The sequence below is a fragment of the Fukomys damarensis genome, unplaced genomic scaffold (genome assembly GCF_012274545.1).
Source record: "Fukomys damarensis isolate Sample0158 unplaced genomic scaffold, DMR_v1.0_HiC HiC_scaffold_19, whole genome shotgun sequence".
Taxonomy (NCBI): Eukaryota; Metazoa; Chordata; class Mammalia; order Rodentia; family Bathyergidae; genus Fukomys; species Fukomys damarensis.
Genome location: NW_022900931.1, coordinates 10,040,492 through 10,062,853, shown reverse-complemented (window position 1 = coordinate 10,062,853; position 22,362 = coordinate 10,040,492). Strand labels below are relative to the sequence as shown.

Genomic DNA, 22,362 nt, shown 5'->3' with positions numbered 1-22,362 from the left:
GGGAGGAGAGCGGATGACAGCAGGAAAGGGAGGCTCCTGACTGCAGCGCTTCTCCTGGCCAGGAGGTCACACTGCGTGCCGGGCAGGGGTGGCTTCACAGAGAGTTGAGTGCCAGCCCCTCCACTGGAGCTGGCCGTGCATGGGACAGCAGCCCGCACAGCCGTCATTGCTGTCACGTTTCCGTACACAGGGCCGCAGGTGAGGGCCTGAGGCTGCAGAGGGAGGGCCTTGTTCACTGTCCCAGCTGATGGCCAGCGCTGGGCCTAGGACCCAAGCGTGGCCCCCTGAGGCCAGGCAGGCCGCTCTGCCCCACGGCCCAGCCTCAGGAGCCCTGTGCTTCCTGTCCCTGCAGTGCAGCCGCCCCCACCCCGAGACGTCCAGATTTATGCCACTGGGGACCAATTCTGGCTGACCTGGAGCGTGGCCCTCGGTGGTCCCAAGATGTCCTGGCTGTCACAGGAGGATCTGGAGTTCGAGGTGGTCTACAAGCGGCTTCACGAGTCCTGGGAGGTAGGACCCAGAGTCAGCTGTGCCCCAGCCCCGGGGGTCACGTGGCCAGCGCCTCCTACAGTGCCCCCTCTGTCCACAGGATGCCACCACCGTGCAGTCCAACTCCTCACAGGTCTCCCTGGGGCCCGAGCTCCTCCTGCCCAGCAGCACTTATGTGGCCCGAGTGCGGACCCGGCTGGCCCCAGACTCAGACTTCTCAGGGCGGCCCAGCCAGTGGAGCCCCGAGGTTCAATGGGACTCACAGCCAGGTATGGGGTCCGGGTGGGACCTGTCCCTCTGGGCGGGCGGGCTCCTTAGAGTCCCAGGCAGTAGGAGTCTGAGTCAGTGCCTGGGCCTTCCAGGCCTGGGCTGCTGCGTGTCCTCATCAGAGAGTCTGTGGAGAACTCTGCCCAGTCAGGCTCAGGCCTGCACACTCCAGATCCAGCTCCTGTGAATGTCAGCTGATGACAGTCGCAGTCACAGCAGCTGTGTCACTGGCCGCCATGTGTCACCGAGGGCTTTACTCTTCAAGACTGCGTCCGCACCTTGGGACAGATTCCTTGGAGCTATGGGCACGTAGATGGCAGGACCACGATGAGATCAGATCCTGGTCTCGTTATCCTGAGGCCCGAGACCTCCCTGTGGTGGTCACAGGGTGTCCCGGGAGCTATGGCGTGAGGGAGGGGAGTGACCGAGGGCTGTCTGCACTGCAGGGGACGAGGCCCAGCCCCAGAACCTGCAGTGCTTCTTCGGCTTCGGTGGGACTCACGTGCTCAGCTGCTCCTGGGAGGTGAGGGCCCCGGTGACCAGCTCGGTCTCCTTCGGCCTCTTCTACAGGTCCAGCCCGGATGCAGGGTGAGCATGGTCCCTCCTCCGTCCCTTCCCTGCTCTCAACCTCCCCTGCCCAGGCTTCCTCCTGTCCCCAGGGCCCTGGCACAAGCCCCGGGCCTGCTGAGGGCCAGGCGGTCCTTGTTCCCGCCCTGCACCCTGACCTCAGCTGTGTGCGCCCCCCAGGGAGAAGGAGTGTCCCCAGGTGCAGAAGGAGGAGCTCGGTGGCCTCTACATCCGCCACTCCTGCCAGATCCGGGTCGGCAGCCTGAGGCCCGACGGCCAGTACACGGTGGCTGTGCGCCCGCAGAAGGAAGAGATGTTCATAAAGAGCTCAGAGCACAGTGAGTCTGTCCTGCTTCCTGTGGGTTCTCGGGGCTGCACGGGAGCCTGGGGTCACCCCTGGAATCCCAGGCTTCCTCCTGCCCCAATCTTCCTACTCATCACCTTCAAAGAAAGTCAGAGCATTCACTCAAAATGAACAAATTCTTCTGATGTTCGTGTATGTTCTCAAGGAGTAGTGGTTTAGCAGTAAGGGGTAGGGAGGGGAAGATTGATTACACAGAGACCAGGTCTTTATTTTTATTTATTTATTTATTTATTTATTTATTTATTTATTTATTTATTTATTTATTTTTGGTACTGGAGATTGAACTTGGGTCCTTGCGCTTGCAAGGCAGGCCCCTAGAGACCAGGCCTCTAAACCAGGTCTCCCGATCCTTCTCTCCAGGCTCTTTTTCTGGAGTGATTCCACAGCATCCCCCTCAGCCCACACCCTCTACGCCCTCCCACCAAACCACTCCCCTTCTCTGATTGGGTTTTTCATTTACTGATTTCCAAAGTCATCCCCTAACTAATATCCTCATTTTTGTATATATTGATGTACGATTTATTTTTCTACTGTGGGCAGGGTGTTGGCACATAGACTGTGGGTCAAAGTCACTCATTCCCCTCAGGTAGCCAAGACCACAATCCAAGGGAACCACCCGTGTACGGTGGCTCCTGATGGCCAAGCTCCTCCAGACATGCTTTAGGGCTTATTAAGAGCAGCAGCCCATTCATGTGGGTTGTAATCCACCACTTACATTCGTGCGGTCTGCCCTGGGAACGCAGTTCCTAGAGTAGAAGTGCCAGAAGGGCCTAGAATGATGCATGGCACATGGGACACCTCACATTGTTTTATAAAAGCCCTGTGAAGCTGTCACGATTAAGAGCATTCTTCTGATGGCTAGACTGAAGCTCAGAGTAGTTGAGCGACTGGTCAGTGGGAGGTGATTCAAGGCTGGAATGCAGAACTTCTAAATTCACTCCTACTTCCTGCATTCTCTGTCCTTATGGACTGAAAAGACCAAGTGGGAGGAGCTGGTGCAAAAGGGCTTAATCTGTCTGGTTATCACCAGGATGGGTAGTGGGTCACCCAAGGTGGTTGCAGGCTCAGTGCTGTGACCTGGTGGTTTTTCGGGTGGTGAGAGCCTGTGAGCCCGGGCAGGCTCCAGACACCTCCTATGGCTTGGGGTGGGGTAGCCCAGCGAGATGATCCCAGGGACTCTGGAGTAGTTGAGAGGAGCAGCTGGACAGGACTGCACAGCCCAGCTCTGGGTGTTGTGTTTGCAGAACATGGTCGGAGTTCCAGAATCAACCGACTCGTGCTGCTTGTACTTAGACTCCAGATAGCAGGAGGAACCCACACATCAACACAGGCATCTCTGACATCTCCCAAGAAAGGGGCTGATTAGGTTTCTATAGGAGAAAAAGTGCAAAAGGGACCTCAAAAACCCCAAGTGGCCAGGACATGACTAACATAGGTGACAGGAATTTCCCCTGGAGGGTGGAGGTCAGGACCATCTCTAAAAGAACACCTCCCTCCAGTCCAGATGGAGGCCCCGACCCTCAATGTGACCAAGGATGGGGACAGCTACAGCCTACACTGGGAGGTGAAGAAAATGTACTATTCCCACATTGAAAACACCTTCCAGATCCAGTACCGGATAGATGAGGAGAAGTGGGAGGTGAGTGCTTGGCCGGGGCACAGGGAAGCAGAAAAAGGAGGAAGCACACAGAAGAGCACCCTGTCCCCAAGATGTACACATAGAGGCGGTGAGCCTGCCTCTGTGGGCCCAGTGTCCCATCTCTTGGGGAAGAAGCTGAGGCTCTGAGAGGTGAGGTGACCAGGCCACGTGACCACAGCAAGTCTGAGCTCCCAGGGACAGACACCCTCAGGGCAGCTTGGGCTCACACCACTGAGAAGAACTTGCTTCAGAAATCACCAAGCCCCAGAGACATTTCCTCTGGGGAAGCTTATCTGCCTCATAAGTGTAGTCTGTGCAGACCTCAGGCTCCTCAGAGCCCACGGAGCAATCACAGGTTGGCCCAGAGGGGGCACTGAGACCCGAAAGGTGGTCAGCACTGACTGAGGAAAAGGCCACGCTCCTCAGCTCCTGTCTCAGGGCCCAGCCCAGTCAACCTGCTCCTCATGCTTGGATCAGCAGGGATTGGGGTGCAGGGTGTGCCCAGAAACCTGGGGGCCCACTCTCCACTTGAGGGCAGTTGGAGGACTCTGTGGACTCTGGTCCCTGGCATCCCCATCTGTGCTGTCGGAGGTGGACCTGGCACCACAGGGGACCTAGGAGAGCAGGGTAAGGGAGGCCACTGCACCCTGCACCAGGCCAGGCCTCAGCCTCAGCCCCTGCTCCCACAGGACAGCAAGACCGAGACCCTGAAGAACGCCCACAGCATGCCGCTGCCCCCCCTGCAGCCCGCCACCACCTACTGGGCCAGGGTGAGGGTCAGGCCCAGCCCAGGAGGTGCCTACAACGGGATCTGGAGCGAGTGGAGCGAGGAGCAGGCCTGGACCACCGCGTGGGGTAGGTCTCCTGGCTCCGCTCGTCCTGGACACGGCCCCTTCCCCTCACCTGTCACTCGTCCCCAGGACAGTGGTGACGCAGCCGTGGCACCAGGACCACACGGGCATACACAGCCCTCTGTGGGCACAGGAGCCAAGTCGCCGCGTTGGATATCAGCTGTTTTTCCTGAACTAAAACCTGTGTTCAGGTTCAGTCGCAGTGTGGAATAGCACCTGATGCGAACACAGAATAACAGGAGGACGTGCAGGTCTCCCCAGGCCTCCTCCTTCACACTGGAGAGGAGGCTCCCGTCAGCGCGGCCCTAGGTTTTGTTACCTTCAAGGCGGCCACCACCCAGTGACTGGGCAGCCCGGGTCTCCTGGAAGCAGGGCTCCTGAGGACCTTTGCTCACTGCTCCCTGCCCAGTGCTCCTCTTCCTCTACCCCCGGTGCTCCGGCACCCTGCGGCCCAGCGCCCAAGCCATCTCCTCAGGATGTCCCGACACTCTTGTGTCCCCAGCAGAGCTCTGTGGGGTCTGCCCTGTCCCGCTCTCCTGTGAACCACGGCCTCCCTACCCAGGCCCCCCACGCAGCGCGCAGGCCCACAGAAGACCTGGGGACCCCGACCTCAGCCCCACCTTTCCCTCCTCCCTAACCACTCTCCTCCTGCTCCCACCAGCGCTGCCCACCTGGTTGCTGGCACCCGTCCTGGTCTTTGTCACTCTGGCCCTGGTCCTGGCCCTGCGCTTCTGTGTCCTCCATGGGTACAGGTGAGGCACTCAGGGCCCTCAGGACTCCAGGGGTGGCAGAACCGGGCTCCTTCCCTCTCCACCCTATCCCCGGGGCTCATGGCGTGGGAGCAGCTGGCCCTGAGGGGTCTGATGACTGTCCCCTCCCTGGTGTGTTCCAGCCTGAGCAAGAAGTGGGAGGAACGAATCCCCGACCCCAGCAAGAGCCACCTCTTCCAGGTAGGAGCCACTTGTGGAGCTGGGTGGGGGCTCTGCTCCTGCCCCTGTGTCCCCCCTGCCACCCGCTCCCTGGCCTGCAATGTGTCCGGATCAGGTGCGAGGGAGCTGGGCAGCAGGAAGAAGGAGGAACACAAGTCCCATCCCTGCTGGAGCTCTGCCTGGGGCCAGGCGGGGACCTGAGAGCTGGTGCCCTGCAGCCAGGGTGAGCTCAGGAGGGGCCCTGCCCTCTCGCGATGGGGTGGTGGGAGACAGAGCAGCTCCCAGAGCAGCACTGAGCTGAGCCTGAAGGACCTGGGGGGAGCCAGGCAGGACAGTGGCTCAGCAAGGACGTCTGGAAGATGGAGACAGGACCTTCCTGAGGGCACTGAGCTGCGACAGTCAGGATGCCTTTGCTAGGCCTGGTGTCCGGTGTGCAGGTGCTGGGGTGAGAGCAGAAGACGCCCCGCTTGTCCCAGGACGGGCATCCTGTCCCAGGCTGCCTGGGAGCCGGGCCGCTGCAGCCCCTCCCTGGCCTGGGCTTGCTGGTGGCAGAAGGCTGTGGCTGGTCTGGACCACGGGGAGATGAGTGCTGTGTCTGGAGATACTCAGTCCTCCCTCCCTGCGTCCCACCCACGGGCCATGTGTCCTTCTCCTCCAGAGTGGAAGTGCTGGGCTCCTCCTCCCAGGCAGCATGAAGGCCTTCATGGGCAGGAGCACGCCTCAGCAGGGGCCCTGGGGTGGCCTCTCCTCGGAGCTGGATGGGTGAGTGTGGGGCCGGCGGCTCCTGTCCCTGGTGAGCAGCGGGGGCTGCCCAGTGCACACATGTGGGGCTGGTGGGAGGGCCTGTGGCTCCCTGGGAAGAGGTCCTAGGAGGTGGCTTGGCCCCAAAGCAGATGGCACCAGGCTGGGCATAGGAAGAACCTCCCGACTCTTGGTAGTTGTCCTCCTGCATCCTCATGGATCTCTACGTAGTTGACCCTCCATGCCCTGCTGACCTGGCAGTGTCCCTACTGCAGAGGCCACAGGCTGGGGCCATAAATGGAAATACAAGGGTGTCAGCTTTCTGTCAGAGAGAGTTGGTGGCACAGTGGGTACAGTGAGAGGAGCAGTCATCAAGGCCTCACCTGTCCCAGACACTGCCACAGCGGAGAATGAGGGGACACCTACAGGGGAGGCCTTGAATTAAGCACTATGGACACATCGTGGGGAGGCTCTCCTTGTGCCCCACCTGCCCTGGTGATCCAGGTGAGGCCTGGGTGGGCTCAGGCCTTCTTGGGTCCTCCAGGCTCTGTGCATGTCCTGGGTCCACTGCCAGGTGGCCTGTGCATCTCTGTATCTCTGCCTCTGTGCTCCCCACAGGCTGTGCACTGTAGATCACAGGGACAGCGAGGTGTCAGCTCTCACCACAGAGGACCCTAAAGTTGTCTGTGACCCTCCCTCCGGGCCTCATTCCACTCCTGCCGCCTCAGACCTGGCTCCAGAATGTCCCCCCAGCACTCAGCCAAGTCCACCTGCTACCCAGGGCCGGCCTGAGGACCAGCTCGCCACCTTTGACTTCAATGGTCCCTACCTGGGGCCGCCACAAAGCCGCTCCCTGCCTGACCTCACAGGCCAGCAGGAGTCCCCACAGGGTCCCAAGCCAGCACTGCCCAGCTCCCTGGAGTACCTGTGTCTGCCCCCTGGGGGACAGGTACAGCTGATCCCCCTGGCCCAGGTCACAGGGCAGGGCCAAGCTGCCCATGAGGAGTGTCTGCCTGGGCCTGGCACCCAGGCCAGCCCCTACCTGGAAGCTGGGGGAGGCCCTGCCCCTCCTGCATCTGAGCCCCGAGGCCAGGCACAGGACCCAGAGGACAGCCCAGTCGCTCTGCCCACAAGCTCTGGGGACCCTGAGCACCCGGTCATGGCCTCTGGTTATGTCACCACTGCAGACCTGGCACTCACCTTGTCCACAGGGGCCTCATCTGTCTCCCTGGCCTCCCCTCCAGGCCTGCAGAACCCCAGCCTCTGTCCAGGGCTGCTCCCTGCAGGGCCCCCCTCAGCCCCACCCCCTGAGAAGCCTGGGTTCGAAGGCTACGTGGAGCTCCCTCCAACCATGGGGCCACCCCCCACATCCCCTGTGGGCAGTCCCATCCCTCCTGCACCCAGCAGCCCTGTGCTGAGCCCGGGGGAGCCCTGGGCAGGTGTGTCCCTGCTGTTCCCTACCCCCATGGCCTCCTCCTGAAGGACATTGGGGACTACTGCCTCCCCTCCAGCATCGGAGCCTGCCAGTTTCCTTTTTAGATCTGGCCCTCTGCTCCTGGAAGGGGGAGCTCAGACTAATATATCCCGGTGAAGAGGTCCTTGCCTGGGCGTGGTCAAGGTTCAGGTGTATTGTTCCTCTTCTAAGTGATGAAACCACTGTGGGGTCTATCCCTGCTCATCAAGTGACAAGAAACAGGAAGAATGGCTGCCCCTCTGCCTCAGCCAGAGCTCTGGCTCCATCCCCTGGCTTCTTTTCCAGAATTTTCTGTGAAGTCCATTGGAGCAATGGGCAGTGGTCCTCATACTTTACCATGCAACTCCAGCTTAGGTTAACAGAGCTTTTGGTTCAGTGGGCTTCCCTGGAGTCTCAGCAGAGAGGTCGGCTGGTGCTATGGTCTGGGGTCCCACTTTGAGAACCCCTAGTGTTTCCATACTGGAAAAGGTTAAATCATGGCGATAGTAGCTAACAGGTCAGGTGACCGAGGAATTATGCCTTAGGAGAGTGACACTACTCTGTAAAGTTTTACAATGAAGGTGGGTACATGTCATTATGTATTTGTCAAAATCCATGCATTCTAGAACACCACGAGTGCACCCTGCTGTAATCTGTGGTCTTTGGGTAACAATTGTGTGCTTCTCAATTGTCACAAATGTACAATTGCTGAAATGGCCAGAGAGTTTACGCCCCTCTAAATATCACACATCACAATCCTTACAGCCATGGTCATGAGGAAAGGAGGCCTTCGGGACCTCTGCCCTCAGGATGGGGATCGATGCCCTCTAGAAGACACCCCACAGTGCCATGTGAGGACAGGGTGAGGGGATTCGTCTATGAGGAAAGGGCAGTCTCCCAGACACTGCATCGCATGGCACTTTGATCTTGGACCTCCAGCCTCAAGAACTGTGAGAAATAATCTTCTGTTCGGTGTAAGGGACCCAAGTCGTGACATTTTGATCAGAGCAATGGCTAAGACAACTGTGGTGAGGGTTAGGGGGTCTGTGTGTGCGGGGTTCCCAGGGAGCTGTGAATACTACAGCCTTCTCAGTGCTGCTGTCAACCCCAAACTGCTTTAAAAAGTAGAGTCTATCAAAGAGAGAGCGTAAGTATCCTGCACCCCATTCCTTTCCTAATCCTGGATACTGCAGTAGTCCTTCCTCCCCCAATATTTACCAGTTTGGTGAGAAAAAATAGTATCTCACTTTAATTAATGAGGATAAACTCTTTCTTTAGTTTTACTTTCCATCTGTGTTTCTGTAGAGCACTTATTCAAGCAATTTGAACACTTTTTCCACATAGTTCTCACTGTTCTGTGGAGCCACTTGATGATGACTCTTAAGACTTTCTCTTCTGCCATCTCTGGCCCATGGCAGCAGGGTCCTCCCAGCCCTGAGCCCTTTGCTTAAGACTGCCTCAGAGCCCCGTTCCATTGCCTAAGGAGGTCACCACCGCCGCACTCCTTTCCCGCCCCCAACCCCTTGTGTCCCCACATTCCAGGAGGCAACCTGCACCCCAGCTGTGTGCACTTAGCCTCTGCCTCATCTTGAGATGGCTGAGAAGCACCTGACGCTCCCCCTTTTCTTGTGCCAGCCGGAGGGCGCCATGGCTTGGCCAACAGCTTGCCCCTCCCGCTACTTTTTTCCCTCCCGCCACGGTCCCCTGAGGAGGGACTGGGGCAGCTTGCCTCATTGTCCTCCCTCCGCCCCTCAGGCAACTTGGGCTGCTCTCTGACAGGAAGTGTGGCCCAGTTGGCAGCTGCAGAGCCACCCCCTGCTCCAGACACTGCCTCCCTCTCTGAAGAAGCAGTAGGGGACCCGCCTGTAGCGAGGCAGAGAGTAGGGAGGAAGCCAGCTCCATTATTAGCACTATCGTTTCCATCTTGTCATCCAGGCCCATTATTAACATTAACAGTAAGCCGAAAACCCAAACCTCAGCAAGCTGTGGCTAACACAGCTGGGCCCTCTGAAGCTTCCTCAGTTTCAGCCCCAACATTTCCTGTGCAGACACCACAGCTGTCCAACAGCTCAAATCTCCCGGTATTCTGTGCATGATAGTTGTGGCTGTCCCGAATACCCGACAAGTGTACTGACTTCTGCAGGCTGGAGTTTAAACTTGTGCTATTTTTTTTTGTACCGGGGATCAAACTTAGGACTTTGTGCTTGCAAGACAGGTGTGGCACCACTGAACTAAATCCCCAGCCCTGTGGAATTTACACTTACTGAACCAAGGAATTGAATTTGGACCACTCAGTAGGCTTAGATCAGAAGGTTTGAATTTAAATGACTGTGCACCAATCAGGAGGCTCATATTTGGGCCAATCACAGGCCTGCTGGTGCTATATAAGCAGCAGTACTCTCACAGTCCTCAGGTTGGTCTAAAAGGGATCCTTCTAGTGTACTGATACCACCTCCACCTGCTGCAGTGCAGGTCCTGTTTGAATAAAGTCTCACTCCAGTGCTCCTGTAAGTCTGCCTGTGATGTCATTCTCTGGTAGTGTGGGCTTGGAAGGTCCTATAAATTTACTCAATATTCTTATTCTGAATACTATGGATACAGTGGTTGCTCAAAAACAAACAAACAACCCAAAACTATAAATAGAGTTGGCCCGGAATACTCCAGAGACCAGCAGCGGGTGAAGATCACTGTAGAGTAGCTACTAGCAGAATCACCCAACAGCACCTGGCACTAGCTGGTGTCAGCCATGGGTGGCTGGCAGAGGCCGAGACGACTTGCCGGGTTGGCCGATGACATCCAGCATTAACCGATGTCATCTGGTGGCATGAGGGCTGCTAGCAGAGCTATGCCTGTCAATTCATGATTTCTGTGTAATTGAGCCAAGGACCCTTCAGCCCATTGGCAACAATCTCAAATCAGTGTAGATCAGATTAGGGTCTGGTACCAAAGCTCTCCCTGAACTTCTCCACTAAAACAGCCTCAACTTTTCAGGTTCTGTGCAGACATTAGTGATTATCAGGGAAACACAGGGCATTCTACAGTCTCGCTGGATCCTCAGCCATGTTCTCTTTTCTCCCTGCTCTTCACCACTTTCTCCTCCCTCCCATCTCCCAGGAGTGGAACGTGCGTTCCTTCCTTTCCCATGCAGTGGTGGAGGGGACATGTCCTTTTGCTTGAGTGGACTCTTCAGAGTCCCAAACTCCACCCCTAAAAACTTACAAAGCCGTCTGGGAACTTCCAGTGAGTTGCAGTTCCTGTCACCTTGTTGCACATGCATTGCAATTTTTTTCACTTCTTCTACCCCTTTTGTTTCAAGTTTATGGGGGGGGCACTTTCTGAAGCAGCCCTCCTGCTGTATCTGTTAGAATGTGAAGGTCATGGTCTGTATTGAGAGCACTCGATGACCAGGAGAAGCAACGACGCCACTAAAGAGGTCCCCAAATCCCCCCTCCTGAAGAAAGTTAAGGACACAGCCCACAGCTCGCTACCTTCTCTCCCATGGGGCCTCGTGGAAGTCACGTCTTGCTACACGTAGGCTCTCTCAGGAGTGGCGCTCATGTGAAAGTGATGTGATTTACACAAGCCATTCTCCCCACGGACATTTAGATTGTCTCTGAATTTTTGCAATTGTAAATAATGCAAATGTAAACAATTTAGCACTGTTTGCTGCTGGTCAGAAGTTCAAGTCTAACTCCACAGCTTGTATTTTTGTTTGTTAAATCTGGCAATGTCTCTAGGAGGAGTGGGTGCCACACAGCCCCTCTCAGGTGGACGCCCTTCTTTCCAGGGCCCTAGAGTGCTGTGGTGTCCTCCCCAAGGCCAGAATGAAGGATGCATAGAAAGTAGCACACCTCTCTGGCTCCTGTCTGGCCCTCCTTGTCATAGTCTTCAGGGAAATTGAAGTTTTAGTTCTGTATCTGTGCATTTGCTCTTAATGAATGTCTAGCACTTAGCCAGACTTCATCACCACTGTCGGCCCCCAGTAGAACAAGCTCAACAGGGATGGAAGAGAAGGAATCACACATGTGCAGAATCTGCCAGCAAGAAATACTTTTAACACACAGATTAGGGGCTGGGGTGCAGCTCAGTGGTAGAGCACTTGCCTAGCGTGTGCAAGGCCCTGGGTTCGATCTCCAGCACCACAAATCCAGGTACCCAGGGTAACACACACAGATGTTTGAGGCCTGAGCTGGACACTGAAGCCTGGGCTGAGCTGGACGAGTGCTGGGAGCTCTCAGTCCAGGTGAGTCACGAAGATAGGAGCCAGAAATACAATGCGTGACTCAGGCAAAGGGACAAAGTTGGGGTAGGTGACACAGATGCTGAGATGTGTTCCACATGGGTGGAGGAGAGCAAGAGCTTCCCGTGAGGAGCCCACGCTTGAGTTGGGACTTGTGGGGTGATTTGGGGTGCCTGGCAGAAGTCACTTGTGCTCAGGACCCTCACCTTGCCCTAAACCACTGCCCTGCCTTTATTAATTGAGCACCACTGTGACAGTAGCCCCTGGGGCTGGGAGAGGAGAGTTTGGAGACAGAGGGAAGTTTGCTGGGGCGGGGGGTATGATCTGTCCACGACAATGATTCTGGGTAATGGATTATTCCATGAGAGGGTTGGAGACCCCTGGTGCCCAGCCACCGATGACCTGCATACTGTCTCCTTCCTTCTGTAATGTGTTCCTCTCAGGGCACCGTGGCCAAAGGCCCCATGAGGGGCCCAGCAGCTGGCCCTGTCTGTCCCACTTGGGGCTCTTCCAATAGGCGATTCTTGTTCCCAAGTCCACTACCGCTGGCAGGTGTCTTGTGAGGCCTGGACGTCCTCATGGCTTCTCTCCCAGGTGTATTTCATCCCTTCCTTCCTTTCAGTCTCCAAAAGTCCTCCACAGCTGCCGGGAGACCTGGAGCTGTGACAATTCCTTAGTACCCACCAGCCGTATACGTGCTCTGGAGTTTAGGAAAAGTCCCTTGAGATCCCAGTGCACCACAATACACACCCTCTTTTTCTGCTAATGGAGAAACGCAACATTTCCACAGTCACCACTGGCTCCATCTCCCCTGGCTGTGGAATCAACACAGTTCTGGGTTTTTCTAACTTGCCAGCCTACACAAGTTATTTCACATCCATGTGTGGATCTTTAGGAGAAAGATCTTACTTTCAAGGGAAGCCTCCCAGCCCAAGGCCAGGGTTTGAATCCTGCCACTGCCTCCAAGTGGCTGGGTGACCTGGGGCAAGTTGTATAACCTCTCTGTACCTCAATTCCCTCAATGACAAACATGGATATGATAAAGACAGGGAACAAAAGATCTCCGTCCCTTGAGTATCGATAATATCTGCTTCACAGGGCTGTGAAGATAAAATAACTTGATTCCAGAAATCCTTTGAGCAGTGTGCACAGAAATAGCTTTCAATTGTTCTCAGCTATTTTTATGGGTGATCCATTCTCTTACCTAGTTCTCCATTCCGTTGACTAGAAGTCAAATATAGGATGGCCAGTTAAATGTGAATTTCAGACAACAATGAATAATTTTTAAGTGAAACAAGGGTGTTCTTTTTTATATTTAACCACACCTGCCTGGCAAGCATAAGGTCCTGAGTTCGATTCCTGCCTGGTACAGGGTTGGGGGAGGGATCTACTATAAAGCTGGAGTGATCAGGATAGTTTAGAAAGGAAGTCTAGAAACAAAACCAGTCTAGACAGGAACTTTGTGTATCACAGAAGTGGCATTTAAAGCACAGAGACCATTCAATACCTGCGTTAAGTCACCTGATCTGTCTTTGGGGAAAACAGAGACAATCTCCAATGTTCCAAATTCATTAAAATTTTACACTAAAATCTTGAAGCAGAAGAGGAACTGGAAAAAATTAATGAGGACAAATTCAAGTTTGCTCTGGAGAAGGCTTTTATAAATTTGGCCCCCAAATTAGAGAAACAGCCCAGTGACCTATTCATGACAACATAGGTGTGAAAACGTTGAGGGCTCCCAATGCCAGCACAACGTTATAAGACAAACAACAAACCAAAGGAACAAATTAATTTGCACCATTTATAAATGGTTACACTTAAAACACTTTAAAATACTTTATCAGGAAAAAGACAACTCCTAACCAAACAAAGACCACAGTGGGCTTAGCCAGGTAAAACAAAACAAACCAATATGCAAGATACACATGAAAATATGTGCCCACTGGATAATGCTCATATAGTGCAAATGAAAACAATATAATGCCATTATTTTTGCATTATCAAAAAGGCAAAGATTTCAAAGAACCATAATCCCCAGATCTGTGGCCAGTGGGAGCCAGAGCCACACAGTCTTCTGCAGGGAGAGCAGCAGGGCCATCTGGACTAAACACTTTGAAGTGTGTATCCTCTGATACCCAGCACAGAGCAGTTTTCCCAACCTTCACACAGTTGACACAGTTGACCCTTCCTGATGTCCCCCCATTGCTAGTCTCACCAAAACTGAAGGCACCATGTGGGATTGCCAACATCAATGACTTTTCTCTGAACCCTGAGTTAGAAAAACCCCCAAGACTCCCAAGTCACTTCTGTGAGGACCAACAGAGCTTTCCAGGAATGCAGACAGCCCTGTACACCCTGCACACCCTGCACACTCAGGGCTGCGCATCCCTGCGCTGTGCCGACCCCACCCCACACCTATTTCCTGGAGTGGCAGTTGAGGAGGTAGTGGATGGTCTCCAGATCTCACCCCAAGGTGCCACCTGGCCCTCATGCAGGTGGCTCAGAAACATACACTGTGCCTGTGGAGCCTGTGGTGAGGTGGACACGATGCCCACCAGAGCCTGCAGCACGTGGGGCAGGGCTCACACTCAAGAGAGGCTTGCCTGGGACCTAACCTCACTCCACTAATGAATCAGCAACAAAGAGGAAAGACAGGATGAAGACAAGGGAACCCAATAAAAAACAAAGGAGAGGGAGGCGGATGGCCATGCATAGAAAGCTCTAATAGCTCAGAATCTAGAAATAAGTTAATCTGAAAGAAAAGTGTGTGTATGTGCGCTCTCATGAGTGTGCATGCCTGTGTGTGTCAGAGAGGAACAGTGGGACAAAGGATTTGCTGAGGGTCCAGGGGACCCTGAGGTTGGAGGGTTCTCCAGGTCCTGTCTGTGTCGGCAAGGATGCACCAATGGCTCTGGAGAGGTGACAGGGAAGATGCAGGGTACAGGGTGGCCTGCAGGTCCTCAGCATACCTCTCTGGGCCTGCTGACCTAGCAGTGGGGCACTGACAGGTAGTCCTGATGCCTCAGGGACTTGAAGAGCTGAATAGCAGGTGCCTGGACTATAGACTGGTCTGGGGGTTTCTTGACCGGGAAACCCTGATCCATGTCCCTGATCTCCTGACAGGGTCCTGGGGAAGGGGGCTGGCTTCGGGGTGACAGGGGGCCTGGGAGGAAGCAGTAGTCCCCTTCCTGATGCAGGAGAAGGAGCCCCTGGTGGGTTGGGGACAGCGGGGGCACATCTGCCCGGGGCTCCCCTGGGCTCAGCACAGGGCTGCTGGGTGCAGGAGGGACGGGACTGCCCACAGGGGATGTGGGGGGTGGCCCCATGGTTGGAGGGAGCTCCACGTAGCCTTCGAACCCAGGCTTCTCAGGGGGTGGGGCTGAGGGGGGCCCTGCAGGGAGCAGCTCTGGACAGAGGCTGGGGTTCTGCAGGCCTGGAGGGGAGGCCAGGGAGACAGATGAGGCCCCTGTGGACAAGGTGAATGCCAGGTCTGCAGTGGTGACATAACCAGAGGCCATGACCAGGTGCTCAGGGTCCCCAGAGCTTGTGGGCAGAGCGACTGGGCTGTCCTCTGGGTCCTGTGCCTGGCCTCGGGGCTCAGAAGCAGGAGGGGCAGGGCCTCCCCCAGCTTCCAGATAGTGGCTGGCCTGGGTGCCAGGCCCAGGCAGACACTCCTCATGAGCAGCCTGGTGCAGGGTGCAGTGGCCTCCCTTACCCTGCTCTCCTAGGTCCCCTGTGGTGCCGGGTCCACCTCCGACAGCACAGATGGGGATGCCAGGGACCAGAGCCCACAGAGTCCTCCAACTGCCCTCAAGTGGAGAGTGGGCCCCCAGGTTTCTGGGCACACCCTGCACCCCAATCCCTGCTGATCCAAGCATGAGGAGCAGGTTGACTGGGCTGGGCCCTGAGACAGGAGCTGAGGAGCGTGGCCTTTTCCTCAGTCAGTGCTGACCACCCTTCTGCCCTCAGTGCCCCCTCTGGGCCAACCTGTGATTGCTCCGTGGGCTCTGAGGAGCCTGAGGTCTGCACAGACTACACTTATGAGGCAGATAAGCTTCCCCAGAGGAAATGTCTCTGGGGCTTGGTGATTTCTGAAGCAAGTTCTTCTCAGTGGTGTGAGCCCAACCTGCCCTGAGGGCGTCTGTCCCTGGGAGCTCAGACTTGCTGTGGTCACGTGGCCTGGTCACCTCACCTCTCAGAGCCTGTGCTTCTTCCCCAGGAGATGGGACCATGAGCAGCTGTCATCATAGAGGCAAACTCTCCATTGGTCACACTGTGGCTGGCCTTGCGGGCAGGAACTCCTAGGATGCTTCTGCCCTCCTTTCCTCCTACCTGGTGCAGGCACTCACCTCCCACTTGGCCCTGTCATCCCAGTACTGGACCTGAATCTTGGAATCTGTTGTGCTTCTAGTCCATTCTTCTAGTGCAGGCTGTATCTGTCCCCACCCTTGGTCACATTGAGGGTTGGGGCCTCCATCTGGACTGGAGGCAGGAATATTTTTCAGGATGGGTATGATCTCCACCCTCCAGCGGACCATTTAGTTGTCCCGGCCAGTCACAGGTGCTCTCTCTACTGTCCCATCCACCCAGGTCCTGCCCATCTGGGGATGGCTTTGCCCCCATTTCTGTAGGCAGCTCCGACCCTCCCTGAGCAGTGCTTTCTTGGCTGAAGCTGAGGCCAGGGAAAGCTGCTGTGTGGTTAGCAGAAATGAGGAGCCCAGGTCTGGCTCCCCGTGGCAGTGAAGGTGGCTGAACTGGCTACCCTTTGACCATGAAGCTAAGCCCCTGCTAGGCATGAGCCATCACAGAGCCAAGGGGGAGTAGGACAGGTCTCAGCTCCACACTGCCTGACCTTCGTGGCTGCCCCTGTGAGTTATGGGAATGGATGGGCTCAGTCCATCTCAAGAGGGCCAGGAACACTGGAAATATCACTCAGAGAGCTCTGCTCCCTCTGGTCTTCAAAGTACAGCAGGGGCGAAAACACAAGGAGTGATGGAAGTATACAGTGATTGTTTACAGTTAAATATTTATATATTACAATAACAAAAATACATTGCCATTGATCCCTCTCAAAATACGCCTCACTGCAAACACACTTATCCCGTCACGCTCGCCACTTTTCTGAAGCAGCTCCGGAAGTCCCCTTTCACCAGTGTTGAGTTATGAGGCACGATAAAAACAAAAGGAAACGAAACACAACACGGCCAGGAGCCATCCAACAGAAAAGCAGACATGTAAAACATGAGAGTGTCCTCAACCGCCCTTGTCCAGTGGGTCTGGCACTGTGTGACTTCTAGCTCTTCCTCAAAGTCAAAATGTCTATGAAAGAATGTTTTGAGTCAGTTCAGGATACAAAGGCAGCCACAGTAGGACAACTAACGACACTCACATGTCAGGCCCTGTTCCAGGCACAGGAATAGCACAGCCAATAAAGCAAATTTCCCCCTCGTGAAGCCAGCATGATGAAGAAGTATGCTGTATGGCAGGTGGTGATTACTGCTGGGGAAAATGCAGGTGGATGAGGGGCTGGAGCCAGAAAGAGTGAAAATACAATTTTCAGGAAAGGCTTCATGAGAATATGGCATTGGAACAAAGGTGGGAAGTTGGGGAGGGAGAAAGCCAGGCAGATTTCAAAGGCAAAGGTTCCCAGCAGAGAAAGCAGCAGGTGCAAAGCCCCGGGAGCAGGACAATACCCATTGAGCCCTCCTCTTGTGAGGCTGCACAGGGAAAAGCCCTGGGTAGCAGAGGTCACATTTGCTGCGTGGTAACAGAGTCCCCAGGGTGGCTGGGTTGGGACAAAACTGAAGAAAAAGCAAGGATGAGAGGAGGGAGATCAGTGAGAAGGCAGAGCTAGGACCAAGGACGCAAGGTGGCTCAGACCAGGGCAAAGCAGCCCCAGCAATCAACCTGGAGTGAGCAGATTTCACAGATGGAGACGGCAGTTTGCTTGTGGACAGACCTGGCACTGAGAAGAAGGCTACGGGAAGAATGAAGCCAGGACTTCCGGTCTCAGTCACCAGAGCAGATGAGCCAGTTAGAGAGGAGGGAAGAGTGGGGACAGCAGGTGAGGGGGAGACAGACGCACATTCCCAGCACGTCCCAGGGGAAGCGGCCATGGGGCCCCCAGGGCGATGCTGGGAAGAGAATGGGGATGCAGAGAAGGAGCTCAGAGAACAGCACCCTGCAGAAGGTGGAAAAGGCCAAGGGAAAAGGAAAGCGCAGAGGACAATTTTCAAAATGGTTCTGATACATCATCAAATGCAGCAATTAAATTTTTAAACAATTTCCAATAAATATTTGAATAATTTCTTTTCATTTTGAGTGAATGCTCTGACTTTCTTTGAAGGTGGCGAACAGGAAGACCGGGGCAGGAGGAAGCCTGGGATTCCAGGGGTGACCCCAGGCTCCCGTGCAGCCCCGAGAACCCACAGGAAGCAGGACAGACTCACTGTGCTCTGAGCTCTTTATGAACATCTCTTCCTTCTGCGGGCGCACAGCCACCGTGTACTGGCCGTCGGGCCTCAGGCTGCCGACCCGGATCTGGCAGGAGTGGCGGATGTAGAGGCCACCGAGCTCCTCCTTCTGCACCTGGGGACACTCCTTCTCCCTGGGGGGCGCACACAGCTGAGGTCAGGGTGCAGGGCGGGAACAAGGACCGCCTGGCCCTCAGCAGGCCCGGGGCTTGTGCCAGGGCCCTGGGGACAGGAGGAAGCCTGGGCAGGGGAGGTTGAGAGCAGGGGAGGGACGGAGGAGGGACGCTCACCCTGCATCCGGGCTGGACCTGTAGAAGAGGCTGAAGGAGACCGAGCTGGTCACCGGGGCCCTCACCTCCCAGGAGCAGCTGAGCACGTGAGTCCCACCGAAGCTGAAGAAGCACTGCAGGTTCTGGGGCTGGGCCTCGTCCCCTGCAGTGCAGACAGCCCTCGGTCACTCCCCTCCCTCACGCCATAGCTCCCGGGACACCCTGTGACCACCACAGGGAGGTCTCGGGCCTCAGGATAACGAGACCAGGATCTGATCTCATCGTGGTCCTGCCATCTACGTGCCCATAGCTCCAAGGAATCTGTCCCAAGGTGCGGACGCAGTCTTGAAGAGTAAAGCCCTCGGTGACACATGGCGGCCAGTGACACAGCTGCTGTGACTGCGACTGTCATCAGCTGACATTCACAGGAGCTGGATCTGGAGTGTGCAGGCCTGAGCCTGACTGGGCAGAGTTCTCCACAGACTCTCTGATGAGGACACGCAGCAGCCCAGGCCTGGAAGGCCCAGGCACCGACTCAGACTCCTACTGCCTGGGACTCTAAGGAGCCCGCCCCGCCCAGAGGGACAGGTCCCACCCGGACCCCATACCTGGCTGTGAGTCCCATTGAACCTCGGGGCTCCACTGGCTGGGCCGCCCTGAGAAGTCTGAGTCTGGGGCCAGCAGGGTCCGCACTCGGGCCACATAAGTGCTGCTGGGCAGGAGGAGCTCGGGCCCCAGAGCGACCTGTGAGGAGTTGGACTGCACGGTGGTGGCATCCTGTGGACAGAGGGGGCACTGTAGGAGGCGCTGGCCACGTGACCCCCGGGGCTGGGGCACAGCTGACTCTGGGTCCTACCTCCCAGGACTCGTGAAGCCGCTTGTAGACCACCTCAAACTCCAGGTCCTCCTGTGACAGCCAGGACATCTTGGGACCACCGAGGGCCACGCTCCAGGTCAGCCAGAATTGGTCCCCAGTGGCATAAATCTGGACGTCTCGGGGTGGGGGCGGCTGCACTGCAGGGACAGGAAGCACAGGGCTCCTGAGGCTGGGCCGTGGGGCAGAGCGGCCTGCCTGGCTTCAGGGCGCCACGCTTGGGTCCTAGGCCCAGCACTGGCCATCAGCTGGGACAGTGAACAAGACCCTCCCTCTGCAGCCTCAGGCCCTCACCTGTGGCCCTGTGTGCGGAAACGTGACAGCAATGACGGCTGTGCGGGCTGCTGTCCCATGCACGGCCAGGTCCAGTGGAGGGGCTGGCACTCAACTCTCTGTGAAGCCACCCCTGCCCGGCACGCAGTGTGACCTCCTGGCCAGGAGAAGCGCTGCAGTCAGGAGCCTCCCTCTCCTGCTGTCATCCGCTCTCCTCCCTGCTGGGGCCCCTCACCACTCTCACTGGCCAGTTTAAGTGTTTCTCCCTCCGGGGACCTTCTTGCATCCCTGCTGTTGCCCCCTGTCTTCCCTCACCATTGCTCCTTATAAATCCTCCACCGGGGTCCCCCAGACCCGGGAGCTTTGTCATTTTCATGGTGCCTCTCCAGTAATAGATGAGCTTGGGGAAGGCTGGGGACTCTCTACTGACCCTCCCACCTCCAGGTCTCCATGCAGCTGCCTGGTGAATGAGGGTGGGAGAGAGGACGAAGGACTGAAGGAAGGAATGCGCACGTCAGCGCAGTCCTCAGGCTCTCAGCCATCGCTTCCCGCCACTCCTAAAAGCTACCCTGCTGGCACCTCACAGTCTCATGAAGCAGCCCAGTCCTGAGTACGATTGGCTCTGGGCTCCTGAAGTTTCTCTGTCTGAGAGCCAAACGTGATTTTCACATCCAAAACTTTCACACAGTAGTTTGTGAACATTCTATGCTGGTCATGGGACTTGGCTGCTTAAAGCCGGTCCCAGCTGCAGCCCCACAGCAGCCATTAGCCCACAGTGGCTGGTGCACAGCAAGCTCCACCCTCGCCCACTCAGCCAGGACAGACATCGCTAATCCATCATGGCACCCTAAGCCCAAGATGGACACGGAGTAGGCATCTACCCCAGCAGAGAGCTCCAGAAGGCTGCTGCCAGCCAGACAGACGGGGGGGCCAGTTCTGCCCTGATCATCCAGCTTCAGCCATTTTATTCCACTGGCTCATTTCACAGCTGGAGAAAGTGCCAGAGGAAGTGAAATACCCAAGATCTGGACTGTGGGTGTGTCAGATAGGTAGATACCCATCTGGGCCCTGCCTCATTCATCGCCAAGGTTCCAGGGGCTGGAACTAACTTCCAGACCCAGTGAACACTTCTGGAAACAAAATGCCACATTCCCTATTCCTAAGTTGTCCCTGCCTTATCCTCGGGTTACCTGACAGAAGCTCACGGGTTCCCTCTGCAGCCCTGCTCTCCTCTCCCACCCAGGATCCCACCCTGTGGCTCTCCCACCCTTGCAGGGCCTGACTTCCTCAGTCACCTGAACTTGTGACACCTGCCCACAACCCCCCACACCACAAGCTGCCCCAGTAGAGCCCAACAGGTACACATGGCTCACAGTGGTTTTACTGCCAATGATCTAAGAATATGTTTTACATTTTTATACAGCTTTTTACAGTAGAGAGGAATAATCTTGCCAGGTGTGGTGACACACACCTGCACTTCTGGAGGCTGAGGCAGAAGGGTCATAAATTCAAGCCCAGCCTGGGCAACTTAGTAACATTAAAAAATGAAGGGGGTGAAGGGGGGGCAGGGACAAGGGGAAAAAATGAGAATGAAGACCTATTATGTAAAGGTACAGAATCCCAATGATGAATGTAACTGTATTGTACACCTAGATTGTACCAATAAACTCAATAAAAAGAAAAAAATGAAAAAATGAAAAAGCATCAGGGATGCAGCTCAGCGCAAAGGCCCTGGGCTCAGTACCACACACACACCCACAAAAAGTAATCTTTTGCCATACATCACAAATGAAATCCAGGTTGTGTCCATGGACACAGCCGCACAGGCTAACACTGCTGCTAGAGTACTCTTCATATTACAATGGCAGGGGGAGGAGGTGAAGCCGAAACAAGCTCAGCACACAGCCTAAACCACTTCTCTTTGGCCTCTACCGGAGCTTGGATGGGGGGGCTCCTGTTCAGCCTCAGGTCCTGCCTGTGTCCCCCGCTTCTTCCTTCCATTGTCCAGCACAGGAATTTGATGCTCCCCGACACGGTGATGGGGTCTTCCCAGCACGCTGCCCCCCTGAGCTGCCTACCCCTGGCACATGCAGTTACCCTGCCAGGAATGCGCCTCCCACCTGCCCTCCTCCACACCTTGGTGGCAAAGCCATTTCCTTCCTTCTGGGAAGCCTGTCCTGATGCCCTAGGGCCCTCTGCTCTCTGCCGCCTGCACGCAGCACACAGGACAATGTCCCAAGTTTTCCGGTCTCCAGGCTGCAGCTCTGTGCTCCCCGAGGCAGCGACCCGACCCTCCAATCCCAGAAGAGCAGCTTTGGAAACTTCATTTCAGAGGAGTTGTCGGTGGCCAGACCCATGGCCTCTTCCAGGCAGCGGCTCCCTGAGGCTGTAGCTGAGGTAGAAAGGAAAGCAGATCCTCCCTGGACTCGTGCCAGGAGCTGCAGGACCAGGGCAGGATCAGAGGCAGGAAGGAACCCGCCTGGGCCCAAATTAGCAGCAGGCCCAGGGCAGGATCAGAGGCAGGAAGGAACCCGCCTGGGCCCAAACTCCTTGCAGTCCCCAGTAGCTGAGAGGCCTTGGGCAAGTCCCAAAACCAAAACACAGTGACAGTGACACCTCTCTGATGCCGTTTGGGGAAGAGGACAAGAGTTGCAGCTTCCTCAACACACACCACACACACGGGCTCGGCATGTCACCCCAAACATTTGTCAGAGGACTCCCCTTTTCATCCGGCCTCCCTGGGGTGACGCTGCCTGGAATCCACGCTTGTGTTTCCTTCCACAGGAAACTCACGCAGACCTCGCTGTATGAGTGGCCACCTGCACACAGCCCAGATCCTGCTGATTTCCTGGCCTCTGTGAACCCACCGTGCACCCCGGGGCCCAGAGATGGCAGTGAGGTGACAGTTCCGTGTCCCATGGGCTGGAAGCCTG

General features: G+C 56.0%; 2 protein-coding genes across 2 annotated transcripts in view; one reads left to right on the top strand and one right to left on the bottom strand.

Annotated features, from left to right (window-relative positions):
• LOC104855306 (cytokine receptor common subunit beta-like) overlaps positions 1 to 8,645 on the top strand; it is a 24,576-nt gene extending 15,931 nt beyond the window's left edge. Inside the window, 11 exon segments of the mRNA XM_033765941.1 lie at positions 295 to 510; positions 590 to 758; positions 1,203 to 1,344; positions 1,504 to 1,661; positions 3,187 to 3,326; positions 4,016 to 4,181; positions 4,839 to 4,929; positions 5,070 to 5,127; positions 5,765 to 5,868; positions 6,466 to 7,298; positions 7,301 to 8,645. Coding sequence (XP_033621832.1) covers positions 295 to 510; positions 590 to 758; positions 1,203 to 1,344; positions 1,504 to 1,661; positions 3,187 to 3,326; positions 4,016 to 4,181; positions 4,839 to 4,929; positions 5,070 to 5,127; positions 5,765 to 5,868; positions 6,466 to 7,298; positions 7,301 to 7,386 — 2,163 coding nt within the window. The 3' untranslated portion in view covers positions 7,387 to 8,645.
• A 4,202-nt stretch (positions 8,646 to 12,847) lies between these two features.
• Positions 12,848 to 22,362, bottom strand: part of LOC104855301 (cytokine receptor common subunit beta) — a 13,323-nt gene continuing 3,808 nt past the window's right edge. The window contains exons 4-11 of the mRNA XM_033765940.1: positions 21,566 to 21,758; positions 19,451 to 19,586; positions 19,139 to 19,296; positions 18,891 to 19,059; positions 18,304 to 18,445; positions 17,990 to 18,147; positions 15,968 to 16,022; positions 12,848 to 15,344 (exon numbers count right to left, since the gene is read on the bottom strand). Coding sequence (XP_033621831.1) covers positions 14,528 to 15,344; positions 15,968 to 16,022; positions 17,990 to 18,147; positions 18,304 to 18,445; positions 18,891 to 19,059; positions 19,139 to 19,296; positions 19,451 to 19,586; positions 21,566 to 21,758 — 1,828 coding nt within the window. The 3' untranslated portion in view covers positions 12,848 to 14,527. The remainder of the gene's footprint in view (positions 15,345 to 15,967; positions 16,023 to 17,989; positions 18,148 to 18,303; positions 18,446 to 18,890; positions 19,060 to 19,138; positions 19,297 to 19,450; positions 19,587 to 21,565; positions 21,759 to 22,362) is intronic.